At 33.3% G+C, this 15026-nt stretch overlaps 1 protein-coding gene across 2 annotated transcripts in view; it reads left to right on the top strand.

The window, feature by feature from the left end:
* Window positions 1–2978, top strand: part of abcg1 (ATP-binding cassette, sub-family G (WHITE), member 1) — a 39299-nt gene extending 36321 nt beyond the window's left edge. The window contains exons 15-16 of one of the 2 annotated variants that reach the window (XM_062060800.1): window positions 19–243; window positions 339–2978. In XM_062060800.1, the coding sequence (XP_061916784.1) occupies window positions 19–243; window positions 339–465 (352 nt within the window). In that variant the 3' untranslated portion in view covers window positions 466–2978. Of the gene's footprint in view, window positions 1–18 lie in introns of both variants that reach the window. The other variant, XM_062060801.1, reaches the window with a different exon arrangement.
* The last annotated feature ends 12048 nt before the right edge of the window (window positions 2979–15026 follow it).

The raw sequence follows: 15026 nt of genomic DNA, 5'->3' as shown, positions 1-15026 counted from the left end.
TCCTGTCCCGTGTGTCAGATACGGTTTTGAAGGAGTCATCCTGTCCATCTATGGTCTGGAGCGAGAGGATCTTCACTGTGATCATGATGACACGTGTCACTTTCAGAAGTCTGACGCCATCCTGCAGGAACTGGACATGATGGACGCCAAATTATACCTGGACTTTGTTGTCCTGGCCCTTTTCTTCTTCTCGCTGCGTCTCATCGCTTACTTCATCCTCAGATACAAAATCAGTGCCGAGAGGTAGACCGGGAATGTGGGGTTGGGATCTGGGATGTGGGAAGAGGATATCCCCTGCTTAGGCCCAAAAGCAAATCGGTTGTCCGTGTGTCCTGCAGGGACAGGAGCAGGTCTCCAAGCTCCTGTAGTTTTTCCTCAGCGGAGACACCACATGACAGATGGACCGGGAAGTACTTTATACGGTCAAAGCAGAAACTGAGCTTTTCCTCTCATTGTCATGCGTGACAGCAGTCAGAAGGTTTGCATTTTTCTTTCATTTGTCAACCCTTGGGGATCCCCCAATGTGGGGAATGTTGTCGGTCCCGGGACCCGGAAGGGTTTCAGTCATAACAGTCTTAAAAGTAAGTCATATATATATATATGTATAAACCTATATATAGATACTAGGGGTGTAACGGTACGTGTATTTGTATTGAACCGTTTCGGTACGGGGGTTCCGGTTCGGTTCGGAGGTGTACCGAACGAGTTTCCACACGGACATATTAAGTAGCGTAACGCACGTTGTGTAAACAATGCACACCGAGGCACAACACACGGCATGCTAGCAGCTAACGGGCCAGGATAGACTGACCATACGTCCTCTTTTCACCGGACATGTCCTCTTTTGCGGAGCTGTCAGGGCGGAGTTTCTTAAATGCCTCAAATGTCCGGCATTTTGAGTTAGGGTTGCGTGTATTTTCAATGTACGTTCAGGGTTCAGAAGGGGTTAAAAACAAAACTAATTGTGCTTGCAGCAGCATTGGTGAGGGAGGGGCAGAGACAGAGAGAGCGAGAGAGTTATGATAAACGCGCATGCGTCGCCAGGCTCTGCTTTTTATCCATAGATTTATCACATTTAATTTTGTATTATCTATAGCACGGGTGTCAAAAGTGTGCCCCGGAGGCCACTTGCGGCCCACGGCTAATGTTTTAAAGGCCCACGGCACATTCTAAAAATACTATTCAAATAAACAAAAACATAACAAAAGTGAAATAAAAAAGCTTAAAGGTTAAATGTAATTTAGAAAAAGTTGCAATGTTGACTAATAAAACAAAGCTGTTTTTTCTTTCTTTCAAACTGTCATTGCTCAAAACATAATATTGAATCAAAATCAATGTTATTATGAATTATTGACCTATCCAAGGTTCCCATTACTTCACATCAAATATTCCACTAAGAAAAATATTTTTGGTGGAAGATTTTGCAAATTTGGTAAATAAATAACCCAAAAATGTATATTTTGTTGTTTTCTTACTGTACCGAAAATGAACCGAACCGTGACCTCTAAACCGAGGTACGTACCGAACCGAAATTTTTGTGTACCGTTACACCCCTAATATATATAGATATATACTACTTTAAACGCTTAAATCTCTAGATCAGGGATGTCAAAGCCAAGGCCCGCGGGCCGAAATGAATGATATATGGCTCACGGGATGATATTTGATTAGTATTAGAAGCGGCCCGCAGGCCACAGCCGCCTGCTGCTGTTTTGCACGCACCAATACTCCATCAGTGTTGGCGCTAGGAATTTTCAAAACGGGGTCCCAGGGACCCCATCAAGTCATAAAAATGGGGTCCAACTTTTTTGTAAGCGTTTCGAAAACAAATGATAAATGTATGCATGATCCTGTTATATCTCACATTCTATATTGTGTTTTGGAAAAAGGTTGTCATAAACGTTACTTCATTCATTAAAAATAGAATACAAAAGAAAACAAATATGTAATTGTGTTCAGTTACAAACATTCATTCACGTTCTTCTTTCCTTCATGAATCTAAACTTTACCGCTGCCGGTATTTTTTTTCTATATTTTTATTGTAATATTTTCAGAATGTGTTCTATTTTTGGCCAAAGTAAGACAAAGAAAACAATCTGAAGTTGTCCTTATTTTTTAGTTTTAATGTCCGGCCCACGTGTGCACATATTTTCCTCCATGCGGCCCCTGAGCTAAAATGAGTTTGACACCCTGGTCTAGATGGACTCCAGATCTGTTGATATAAAGGTTTTGATTTTTTTTGCCCTTTTTGTCAAAGAAAACATCCTAAACAATCTATGCAATATTTGTGCACACATGCACAATACTTTTGAAACCACATCCACTCAACTCTTGTGTCACTCCCAAGTCACCAACATGGTTTTTATGACATATAAGTTGTTGGCAGATTCAAAGCAACTATGCGGCTACTATGAATATATGGTACTCTGGCGGCATCTAGTGGTTGAGGGGTCAAACTACACCTTTAAGAGGATTTTCATGTACACTATTTCAAAGGGAAATGCTTGGATTCATTTGTTTTTCATGCAAAAAACATTTTAAAATAACAGGTTTGCAGTCTTTTGAAAACTGGGCATTATAAAAGGGAGTTAATGGGGGACAAAAGGATCCCGGGGAACTCCGATGTATACTCACTCAATAGCTTGTGCTAAAAATAGCGGACAGTGCACATTTTGAGATGAATTACTTTACAACTCATGTGGCCATATTTAATTCAGCTATCTTTTAAAATGCACATTCTCTTGCATGATGTCATCTCCAAAGACAACAAAAAAGACCCACACAGGTCCTAGGTCTCCCCAAGGGTTATAAGGCTAAAAAAAGGTCAACCACGGTCCCTTTGAGGGTTGCTATGAAAACGCACAAACCGATGTGGTTTAAGCGAGTGAAGCAATATGAGATGGAATCACAAACTTTTAATACAGTTGGGAAAAATAAAGTTCCTCCTGACTTTTCTAATTGCTGTCCTGTTGTTATTAAACCTTTGAATGATTGTGCAATACGTCGGCTCAGAGAACCAGAATGAGTTTGTTGAAGATGCTCTCATGGAAAGATGGAGAAATAAAAACTACTTAAAACTGACACAAGGAAAAGCAACAAAGGCCTCGTTCACACTGGAACTCAATTCCCATTTGTGGATATAAATCACATACATTATATTGCCAAAAGTATTTGGCCACTTATCCAAATGATGAGAATCAGGTGTCCTAATCACTTGGCCCGGCCACAGCTGTAAAAGATCAAGCACTTAGGCATGGAGACTGTTTCTACAAACATTTGTGAAAGAATGGGCCGCTCTCAGTGATTTCCAGCGTGGAACTGTCATAGGATGCCACCCGTGCAACAAATCCAGTCGTGAAATTTCCTCGCTCCTAAATATTCCAAAGTCAACTGTCGGCTTTATTGTAAGAAAATGGAAGCGTTTGGGAACAACAGCAACTCAGCCACCAAGTGGTAGGCCACGTAAACTGACAGAGAGGTTAGCAGATGCTGAAGCGCATAGTGCAAAGACTTTCTGCACAGTCAGTTGCTACAGAGCTCCAAACCTCATGTGACCTTCCAATTAGCCCACGTACAGTACGCAGAGAGCTTCATGGAATGGGTTTCCATGGCTGAGCAGCTGCATCTAAGCCATACATCACCAAGTCCGATGCAAAGCGTCGGATGCGGTGGTGTAAAGCACGTCGCCACTGGACTCTCGAGCAGTGGAGACTTCTCTAGAATGATGAATCACGCTTTTACATCTGGCAATCTGATGGAGGAGTCTGGGTTTGGAGGTTGCCAGGAGAACACTACATTTCGGACTGCATTGTGCCGAGTGTGAAATTTGGTGGTGGTGGGAATTATGGTGTGGGGTTGTTTTTCAGGAGTTGGGCTTGCCCCCTTAGTTCCAGTGAAAGGAACTTTGAATGCTCCAGGATACCACAAAATTTTGGACAATTCCATGCTCCCAACTTTGTGGGAACAGTTTGGAGCGGGCCCCTTCCTCTTCCAACATGACTGTGCACCAGTGCACAAAGCAAGGTCCATAAAGACATGGATGACAGAGTCTGGTGTGGATGAACTTGACTGGCCTGCACAGAGTCCTGACCTGAACCTGATAGATCACCGTTGGGATAAATTAGAACAGAGACTGAGAGCCAGGCCTTCTCGACCAACATCAGTGAGTGACCTCACCAATGCGCTTTTGGAAGAATGGTAGAAAATTCCTATAAACACACTCTGCAACCTTGTGGACAGCCTTCCCAGAGGAGTTGAAGCTGCAATAGCTGCAAAAGGTGGACCGACATCATATTGAACCCTATGGGTTAGGAATGGGATGGCACTTCAAGTTCATATGTGAGTCAAGGCAGGTGGCCAAATACTTTTGGCAATATAGTGTATGTATCAAATGCGACCATTACGTTATCAAAAAGTGACAAATGTCGTACTTCTTCGCCAAAATATATGGTTGCAAAAACAAATAGTTGACAAATGAGCAGAACACAGGTGAAAATAAAATGTTTCAGGAACTCGCGTCAATGTCCCACCACTCCTGTCTCCGACTGCTCGCCCATACGTTCGGAAATGTCACACAAACTGCGAGAGGCAAAATGCTTGCCCTCTTCCTTTTTAATCTTCTGCACGCAATAATTCAGTTTAGAAAATGTTGACTTTGATTGCACTCGATCCTTGAAATTGCCACAAATGCGCCAGGACTGAGACCTAAAAGACTTGGAGCCATGTTTACTTCCAAAGCATGTGTAACGTCATGTCTGCATGCGGGTCAGATTGCGTTCACATTAGACCCCTGTCTTTCAACCATTTTTGAGCCAGGGCACATTTGTTCCATTGAAAAAAATCCAGAGGCACAACACTAGCAGAACATTTAAAACAATTAAACTCAGTAGCCTATATTGACAATATAAAGTTATTCTCATCAAATGTTCAATATGAATTCAAACCTCAAACAAAAGCATCCATCATCACTAATTATCTTGTCTCAAATTAGGCCTACAAAGCAATTAGCTACCTGCTGCCACCTACTGATATGGAAGAGTATTACATGGGTTGCTCTGCTGATCTCTAGACCAGTGTTTTTCAACCTTTTTTGAGCCAAGGCACATTTTTTGTGTGATGACTGTATTATGATGATAGTAAATATCTGTATCATGAATCAATTTAAGTGGACCCCGACTTAAACAAGATGAAAAACTTATTCGGGTGTTACCATTTAGTGGTCAATTGTACGGAATATGTACTACTAATAAAAGTCTCAATCAATCAATCAATCAGGAGAAATATGCATGGGGGTAAGTTTGCATTTCATGATTTAATTTAGCGTCTAAGATGCCATGTTTGTTGTTGTTGCACACTCTCTGTCTTTTACCTGGTGAGAGGAAAAAAGTTCAGTGTAAGCCTTGGCCCCTGGAGAGGGGGTCCAGACTGAGGCCAATTGGGGGGAAAAACCTGATAGTCATAGCACACATAAACATGTGCGTAAGAGGGAAGCATCAAAGAACACAAAGGACATTAAAAGAGCAGAGCTGATGCAACCAGCCACTACTACACACAGCCACAAAAGTAAAACAGCAAAAACAACTAAAAATAATCAACCAATAATATACACTGCGCACACACGATTGCACCATGCATAGACAAGTAACCAAACAAAAACATCATTGCAACACCCACACACACTGTGGTGGCCTCTGCGGTGTTCCACGTCATCGTCTGCTGGGGTGGGGGGGGGGGGGGGGGGGGGGGAGCATGGCCAGAGACAGGAGCAGACCCAACAAAGCAACCAAGAGAGCCGACTCCACCCTCGGCAGACCACCAACTCTCGGCCAGTGTCCAGTCCGCATGGATGAGCGAGGATGCGTCCAAGGAGACCGAGGTGTCCGATACATACAACTATAGATGTCAACATTGTGTACGTGCTGAAAGATTAATTTATGATTGTTTATCAAAATATAACTATAGATGTCAACATTGTGTACGTGCTGAAAGATTAATTTATGATTGTTTATCAAAATATAACTATAGATGTCAACATTGTGTACGTGCTGAAAGATTAATTTATGATTGTTTATCAAAATATAACTATAGATGTCAACATTGTGTACGTGCTGAAAGATTAATTTATGATTGTTTATCAAAATATAACTATAGATGTCAACATTGTGTACGTGCTGAAAGATTAATTTATGATTGTTTATCAAAATATAACTATAGATGTCAACATTGTGTACGTGCTGAAAGATTAATTTATGATTGTTTATCAAAATATAACTATAGATGTCAACATTGTGTACGTGCTGAAATATTCATTTATGATTGTTTATCAAAATATAACTATAGATGTCAACATTGTGTACGTGCTGAAAGATTAATTTATGATTGTTTATCAAAATATAACTATAGATGTCAACATTGTGTACGTGCTGAAAGATTAATTTATGATTGTTTATCAAAATATAACTATAGATGTCAACATTGTGTACGTGCTGAAAGATTAATTTATGATTGTTTATCAAAATATAACTATAGATGTCAACATTGTGTACGTGCTGAAAGATTAATTTATGATTGTTTATCAAAATATAACTATAGATGTCAACATTGTGTACGTGCTGAAAGATTAATTTATGATTGTTTATCAAAATATAACTATAGATGTCAACATTGTGTACGTGCTGAAAGATTAATTTATGATTGTTTATCAAAATATAACTATAGATGTCAACATTGTGTACGTGCTGAAATATTCATTTATGATTGTTTATCAAAATATAACTATAGATGTCAACATTGTGTACGTGCTGAGAGATTCATTTATGATTGTTTATCAAAATATATCTATAGATGTCAACATTGTGTACGTGCTGAAAGATTCATTTATGATTGTTTATCAAAATATAACTATAGATGTCAACATTGTGTACATGCTGAAATATTCATTTATGATTGTTTATCAAAATATAACTATAGATGTCAACATTGTGTACGTGCTGAAAGATTCATTTATGATTGTTTATCAAAATATAACTATATATGTCAACATTGTGTACGTGCTGAAAGATTCATTTATGATTGTTTATCAAAATAAAACTATAGAGGTCAACATTGTGTACGTGCTGAAAGATTCATTTATGATTGTTTATCAAAATATAACTACATATGTCAACATTGTGTACGTGCTGAAAGATTCATTTATGATTGTTTATCAAATATAACTATATATGTCAACATTGTGTATGTGCTGAAAGATTCATTGATGATTGTTTATCAAATATAACTATAGATGTCAACATTGTGTACGTGCTAAAATATTCATTGATGATTGTTTTTTTTATCAAAATATAACTATAGAGGTCAACATTGTGTACGTGCTGAAAGATTCATTTATGATTGTTTATCAAAATATAACTATAGATGTCAACATTGTGTACGTGCTGAAAGATTAATTTATGATTGTTTATCAAAATATAACTATAGATGTCAACATTGTGTACGTGCTGAAAGATTAATTTATGATTGTTTATCAAAATATAACTATAGATGTCAACATTGTGTACGTGCTGAAAGATTAATTTATGATTGTTTATCAAAATATAACTATAGATGTCAACATTGTGTACGTGCTGAAAGATTAATTTATGATTGTTTATCAAAATATAACTATAGATGTCAACATTGTGTACGTGCTGAAAGATTAATTTATGATTGTTTATCAAAATATAACTATAGATGTCAACATTGTGTACGTGCTGAAATATTCATTTATGATTGTTTATCAAAATATAACTATAGATGTCAACATTGTGTACGTGCTGAAAGATTCATTTATGATTGTTTATCAAAATATAACTATAGATGTCAACATTGTGTACGTGCTGAAAGATTCATTTATGATTGTTTATCAAAATATAACTATAGATGTCAACATTGTGTACATGCTGAAATATTCATTTATGATTGTTTATCAAAATATAACTATAGATGTCAACATTGTGTACGTGCTGAAAGATTCATTTATGATTGTTTATCAAAATATAACTATAGATGTCAATATTGTGTACGTGCTGAAAGACTCATTTATGATTGTTTATCAAAATATAACTATAGATGTCAACATTGTGTACGTGCTGAAAGATTCATTTATGATTGTTTATCAAAATATAACTATAGATGTCAACATTGTGTACGTGCTGAAAGATTCATTTATGATTGTTTATCAAAATAAAACTATAGAGGTCAACATTGTGTACGTGCTGAAAGATTCATTTATGATTGTTTATCAAAATATAACTACATATGTCAACATTGTGTACGTGCTGAAAGATTCATTTATGATTGTTTATCAAATATAACTATATATGTCAACATTGTGTATGTGCTGAAAGATTCATTGATGATTGTTTATCAAATATAACTATAGATGTCAACATTGTGTACGTGCTAAAATATTCATTGATGATTGTTTTTTATCAAAATATAACTATAGAGGTCAACATTGTGTACGTGCTGAAAGATTCATTTATGATTGTTTATCAAAATATAACTATAGATGTCAACATTGTGTACGTGCTGAAAGATTCATTTATGATTGTTTATCAAAATTTAACTATAGATGTCAACATTTTGTACGTGCTGAAAGATTCATTGATGATTGTTTATCAAATATAACTATATATGTCAACATTGTGTATGTGCTGAAAGATTCATTTATGATTGTTTATCAAAATATAACTATAGATGTCAACATTGTGTACGTGCTGAAAGATTCATTTATGATTGTTTATCAAAATATAACTATAGATGTCAACATTGTGTACGTGCTGAAAGATTCATTTATGATTGTTTATCAAAATATAACTACATATGTCAACATTGTGTACGTGCTGAAAGATTCATTTATGATTGTTTATCAAATATAACTATATATGTCAACATTGTGTATGTGCTGAAAGATTCATGTATGATTGTTTATCAAATATAACTATATATGTCAACATTGTGTATGTGCTGAAAGATTCATTTATGATTGTTTATCAAAATATAACTATAGATGTCAACATTGTGTACGTGCTGAAAGATTAATTTATGATTGTTTATCAAAATATAACTATAGATGTCAACATTGTGTACGTGCTGAAATATTCATTTATGATTGTTTATCAAAATATAACTATAGATGTCAACATTGTGTACGTGCTGAAAGATTAATTTATGATTGTTTATCAAAATATAACTATAGATGTCAACATTGTGTACGTGCTGAAAGATTCATTTATGATTGTTTATCAAAATATAACTATAGATGTCAACATTGTGTACGTGCTGAAATATTCATTTATGATTGTTTATCAAAATATAACTATAGATGTCAACATTGTGTACGTGCTGAAATATTCATTTATGATTGTTTATCAAAATATAACTATAGATGTCAACATTGTGTACGTGCTGAAAGATTAATTTATGATTGTTTATCAAAATATAACTATAGATGTCAACATTGTGTACGTGCTGAAAGATTAATTTATGATTGTTTATCAAAATATAACTATAGATGTCAACATTGTGTACGTGCTGAAATATTCATTTATGATTGTTTATAAAAATATAACTATAGATGTCAACATTGTGTACGTGCTGAAAGATTCATTTATGATTGTTTATCAAAATATAACTATAGATGTCAACATTGTGTACGTGCTGAAATATTCATTTATGATTGTTTATCAAAATATAACTATAGATGTCAACATTGTAAACGTGCTGAAAGATTCATTTATGATTGTTTATCAAAATATAACTATAGATGTCAACATTGTGTACGTGCTGAAAGATTCATTTATGATTGTTTATCAAAATATAACTATAGATGTCAACATTGTGTATGTGCTGAAAGATTCATTTATGATTGTTTATCAAAATATAACTATAGATGTCAACATTGTGTAGGTGCTGAAATATTCATTTATGATTGTTTATCAAAATATAACTATAGATGTCAACATTGTGTACGTGCTGAAAGATTCATTTATGATTGTTTATCAAAATATAACTATAGATGTCAACATTGTGTACGTGCTGAAATATTCATTTATGATTGTTTATCAAAATATAACTATAGATGTCAACATTGTGTACGTGCTGAAATATTCATTTATGATTGTTTATCAAAATATAACTATAGATGTCAACATTGTGTACGTGCTGAAATATTCATTTATGATTGTTTATCAAAATATAACTATAGATGTCAACATTGTGTACGTGCTGAAATATTCATTTATGATTGTTTATCAAAATATAACTATAGATGTCAACATTGTGTACGTGCTGAAAGATTCATTTATGATTGTTTATCAAAATATAACTATAGATGTCAACATTGTGTACGTGCTGAAAGATTCATTTATGATTGTTTATCAAAATATAACTATAGATGTCAACATTGTGTACGTGCTGAAATATTCATTTATGATTGTTTATCAAAATATAACTATAGATGTCAACATTGTGTACGTGCTGAAAGATTCATTTATGATTGTTTATCAAAATATAACTATAGATGTCAACATTGTGTACGTGCTGAAAGATTAATTTATGATTGTTTATCAAAATATAACTATAGATGTCAACATTGTGTACGTGCTGAAAGATTAATTTATGATTGTTTATCAAAATATAACTATAGATGTCAACATTGTGTACGTGCTGAAATATTCATTTATGATTGTTTATAAAAATATAACTATAGATGTCAACATTGTGTACGTGCTGAAAGATTCATTTATGATTGTTTATCAAAATATAACTATAGATGTCAACATTGTGTACGTGCTGAAATATTCATTTATGATTGTTTATCAAAATATAACTATAGATGTCAACATTGTAAACGTGCTGAAAGATTCATTTATGATTGTTTATCAAAATATAACTATAGATGTCAACATTGTGTACGTGCTGAAAGATTCATTTATGATTGTTTATCAAAATATAACTATAGAGGTCAACATTGTGTACGTGCTGAAAGATTCATTTATGATTGTTTATCAAAATATAACTACATATGTCAACATTGTGTACGTGCTGAAAGATTCATTTATAATAATAATAATAATGGATTAGATTTATATAGCGCTTTTCTAGACACTCAAAGCGCTTCACAGAGAAGTGAGAACCCATCATTCATATTTACAACTCATTCATTCATCATTCATTCTCCGGTGTGAGCGGCACCGGGGGCAAGGGTGAAGTGTCCTGCCCAAGGACACAACGGCAGCGATTTTGGATGGTAAGAGGCGGGGAGCGAACCTGCAACCCTCAGGTTTCTGGCACGGTTGCTCTACCCACTACGCCATACCGCCCCATTTATGATTGTTTATCAAATATAACTATATATGTCAACATTGTGTATGTGCTGAAAGATTCATTGATGATTGTTTATCAAATATAACTATATATGTCAACATTGTGTATGTGCTAAAATATTCATTTATGATTGTTTTTTATCAAAATATAACTATCGAGGTCAACATTGTGTACGTGCTGAAAGATTCATTTATGATTGTTTATCAAAATATAACTATAGATGTCAACATTGTGTATGTGCTGAAAGATTAATTTATGATTGTTTATCAAAATATAACTATAGATGTCAACATTGTGTATGTGCTAAAAGATTCATTTATGATTGTTTTTTATCAAAATATAACTATAGAGGTCAACATTGTGTATGTGCTGAAAGATTCATTTATGATTGTTTATCAAAATATAACTATAGATGTCAACATTGTGTACGTGCTGAAAGATTCATTGATGATTGTTTATCAAAATATAACTATAGATGTCAACATTGTGTACGTGCCGAAAAATTCATTTATGATTGTTTATCAAAATAAAACTATAGATGTCAACATTGTGTATGCGCTGAAAGATTCATTTATGATTGTTTATCAAAATATAACTATAGATGTCAACATTGTGTACGTGCTGAAAGATTCATTGATGATTGTTTATCAAATATAACTATATATGTCAACATTGTGTATGTGCTGAAAGATTCATTTATGATTGTTTATCAAAATATAACTATAGATGTCAACATTGTGTATGTGCTGAAAGATTCATTTATGATTGTTTATCAAAATATAACTATAGATGTCAACATTTTGTACGTGCTGAAAGATTCATTGATGATTGTTTATCAAATATAACTATATATGTCAACATTGTGTATGTGCTGAAAGATTCATTTATGATTGTTTATCAAAATATAACTATAGATGTCAACATTGTGTACGTGCTGAAAGATTCATTTATGATTGTTTATCAAAATATAACTATAGATGTCAACATTGTGTACGTGCTGAAAGATTCATTTATGATTCTTTATCAAAATATAACTACATATGTCAACATTGTGTACGTGCTGAAAGATTCATTTATGATTGTTTATCAAATATAACTATATATGTCAACATTGTGTATGTGCTGAAAGATTCATGTATGATTGTTTATCAAATATAACTATATATGTCAACATTGTGTATGTGCTGAAAGATTCATTTATGATTGTTTATCAAAATATAACTATAGATGTCAACATTGTGTACGTGCTGAAATATTCATTTATGATTGTTTAGCAAAATATAACTATAGATGTCAACACTGTGTACGTGCTGAAATATTCATTTATGATTGTTTATCAAAATATAACTATAGATGTCAACATTGTGTACGTGCTGAAATATTCATTTATGATTGTTTATCAAAATATAACTATAGATGTCAACATTGTGTACGTGCTGAAAGATTAATTTATGATTGTTTATCAAAATATAACTATAGATGTCAACATTGTGTACGTGCTGAAAGATTAATTTATGATTGTTTATCAAAATATAACTATAGATGTCAACATTGTGTACGTGCTGAAATATTCATTTATGATTGTTTATAAAAATATAACTATAGATGTCAACATTGTGTACGTGCTGAAAGATTCATTTATGATTGTTTATCAAAATATAACTATAGATGTCAACATTGTGTACGTGCTGAAATATTCATTTATGATTGTTTATCAAAATATAACTATAGATGTCAACATTGTAAACGTGCTGAAAGATTCATTTATGATTGTTTATCAAAATATAACTATAGATGTCAACATTGTGTACGTGCTGAAAGATTCATTTATGATTGTTTATCAAAATATAACTATAGATGTCAACATTGTGTATGTGCTGAAAGATTCATTTATGATTGTTTATCAAAATATAACTATAGATGTCAACATTGTGTAGGTGCTGAAATATTCATTTATGATTGTTTATCAAAATATAACTATAGATGTCAACATTGTGTACGTGCTGAAAGATTCATTTATGATTGTTTATCAAAATATAACTATAGATGTCAACATTGTGTACGTGCTGAAATATTCATTTATGATTGTTTATCAAAATATAACTATAGATGTCAACATTGTGTACGTGCTGAAATATTCATTTATGATTGTTTATCAAAATATAACTATAGATGTCAACATTGTGTACGTGCTGAAATATTCATTTATGATTGTTTATCAAAATATAACTATAGATGTCAACATTGTGTACGTGCTGAAATATTCATTTATGATTGTTTATCAAAATATAACTATAGATGTCAACATTGTGTACGTGCTGAAAGATTCATTTATGATTGTTTATCAAAATATAACTATAGATGTCAACATTGTGTACGTGCTGAAAGATTCATTTATGATTGTTTATCAAAATATAACTATAGATGTCAACATTGTGTACGTGCTGAAATATTCATTTATGATTGTTTATCAAAATATAACTATAGATGTCAACATTGTGTACGTGCTGAAAGATTCATTTATGATTGTTTATCAAAATATAACTATAGATGTCAACATTGTGTACGTGCTGAAAGATTAATTTATGATTGTTTATCAAAATATAACTATAGATGTCAACATTGTGTACGTGCTGAAAGATTCATTTATGATTGTTTATCAAAATATAACTATAGATGTCAACATTGTGTACGTGCTGAAATATTCATTTATGATTGTTTATCAAAATATAACTATAGATGTCAACATTGTAAACGTGCTGAAAGATTCATTTATGATTGTTTATCAAAATATAACTATAGATGTCAACATTGTGTACGTGCTGAAAGATTCATTTATGATTGTTTATCAAAATATAACTATAGAGGTCAACATTGTGTACGTGCTGAAAGATTCATTTATGATTGTTTATCAAAATATAACTACATATGTCAACATTGTGTACGTGCTGAAAGATTCATTTATAATAATAATAATAATGGATTAGATTTATATAGCGCTTTTCTAGACACTCAAAGCGCTTCACAGAGAAGTGAGAACCCATCATTCATATTTACAACTCATTCATTCATCATTCATTCTCCGGTGTGAGCGGCACCGGGGGCAAGGGTGAAGTGTCCTGCCCAAGGACACAACGGCAGCGATTTTGGATGGTAAGAGGCGGGGAGCGAACCTGCAACCCTCAGGTTTCTGGCACGGTTGCTCTACCCACTACGCCATACCGCCCCATTTATGATTGTTTATCAAATATAACTATATATGTCAACATTGTGTATGTGCTGAAAGATTCATTGATGATTGTTTATCAAATATAACTATATATGTCAACATTGTGTATGTGCTAAAATATTCATTTATGATTGTTTTTTATCAAAATATAACTATCGAGGTCAACATTGTGTACGTGCTGAAAGATTCATTTATGATTGTTTATCAAAATATAACTATAGATGTCAACATTGTGTATGTGCTGAAAGATTAATTTATGATTGTTTATCAAAATATAACTATAGATGTCAACATTGTGTATGTGCTAAAAGATTCATTTATGATTGTTTTTTATCAAAATATAACTATAGAGGTCAACATTGTGTATGTGCTGAAAGATTCATTTATGATTGTTTATCAAAATATAACTATAGATGTCAACATTGTGTAC

The sequence above is a fragment of the Entelurus aequoreus genome, linkage group LG10, assembly GCF_033978785.1.
Source record: "Entelurus aequoreus isolate RoL-2023_Sb linkage group LG10, RoL_Eaeq_v1.1, whole genome shotgun sequence".
In the NCBI taxonomy this organism is placed as follows: Eukaryota; Metazoa; Chordata; class Actinopteri; order Syngnathiformes; family Syngnathidae; genus Entelurus; species Entelurus aequoreus.
The sequence above is the reverse complement of the archived record's forward strand: the minus strand, read 5'-3'. Positions and strand labels throughout refer to the sequence as shown.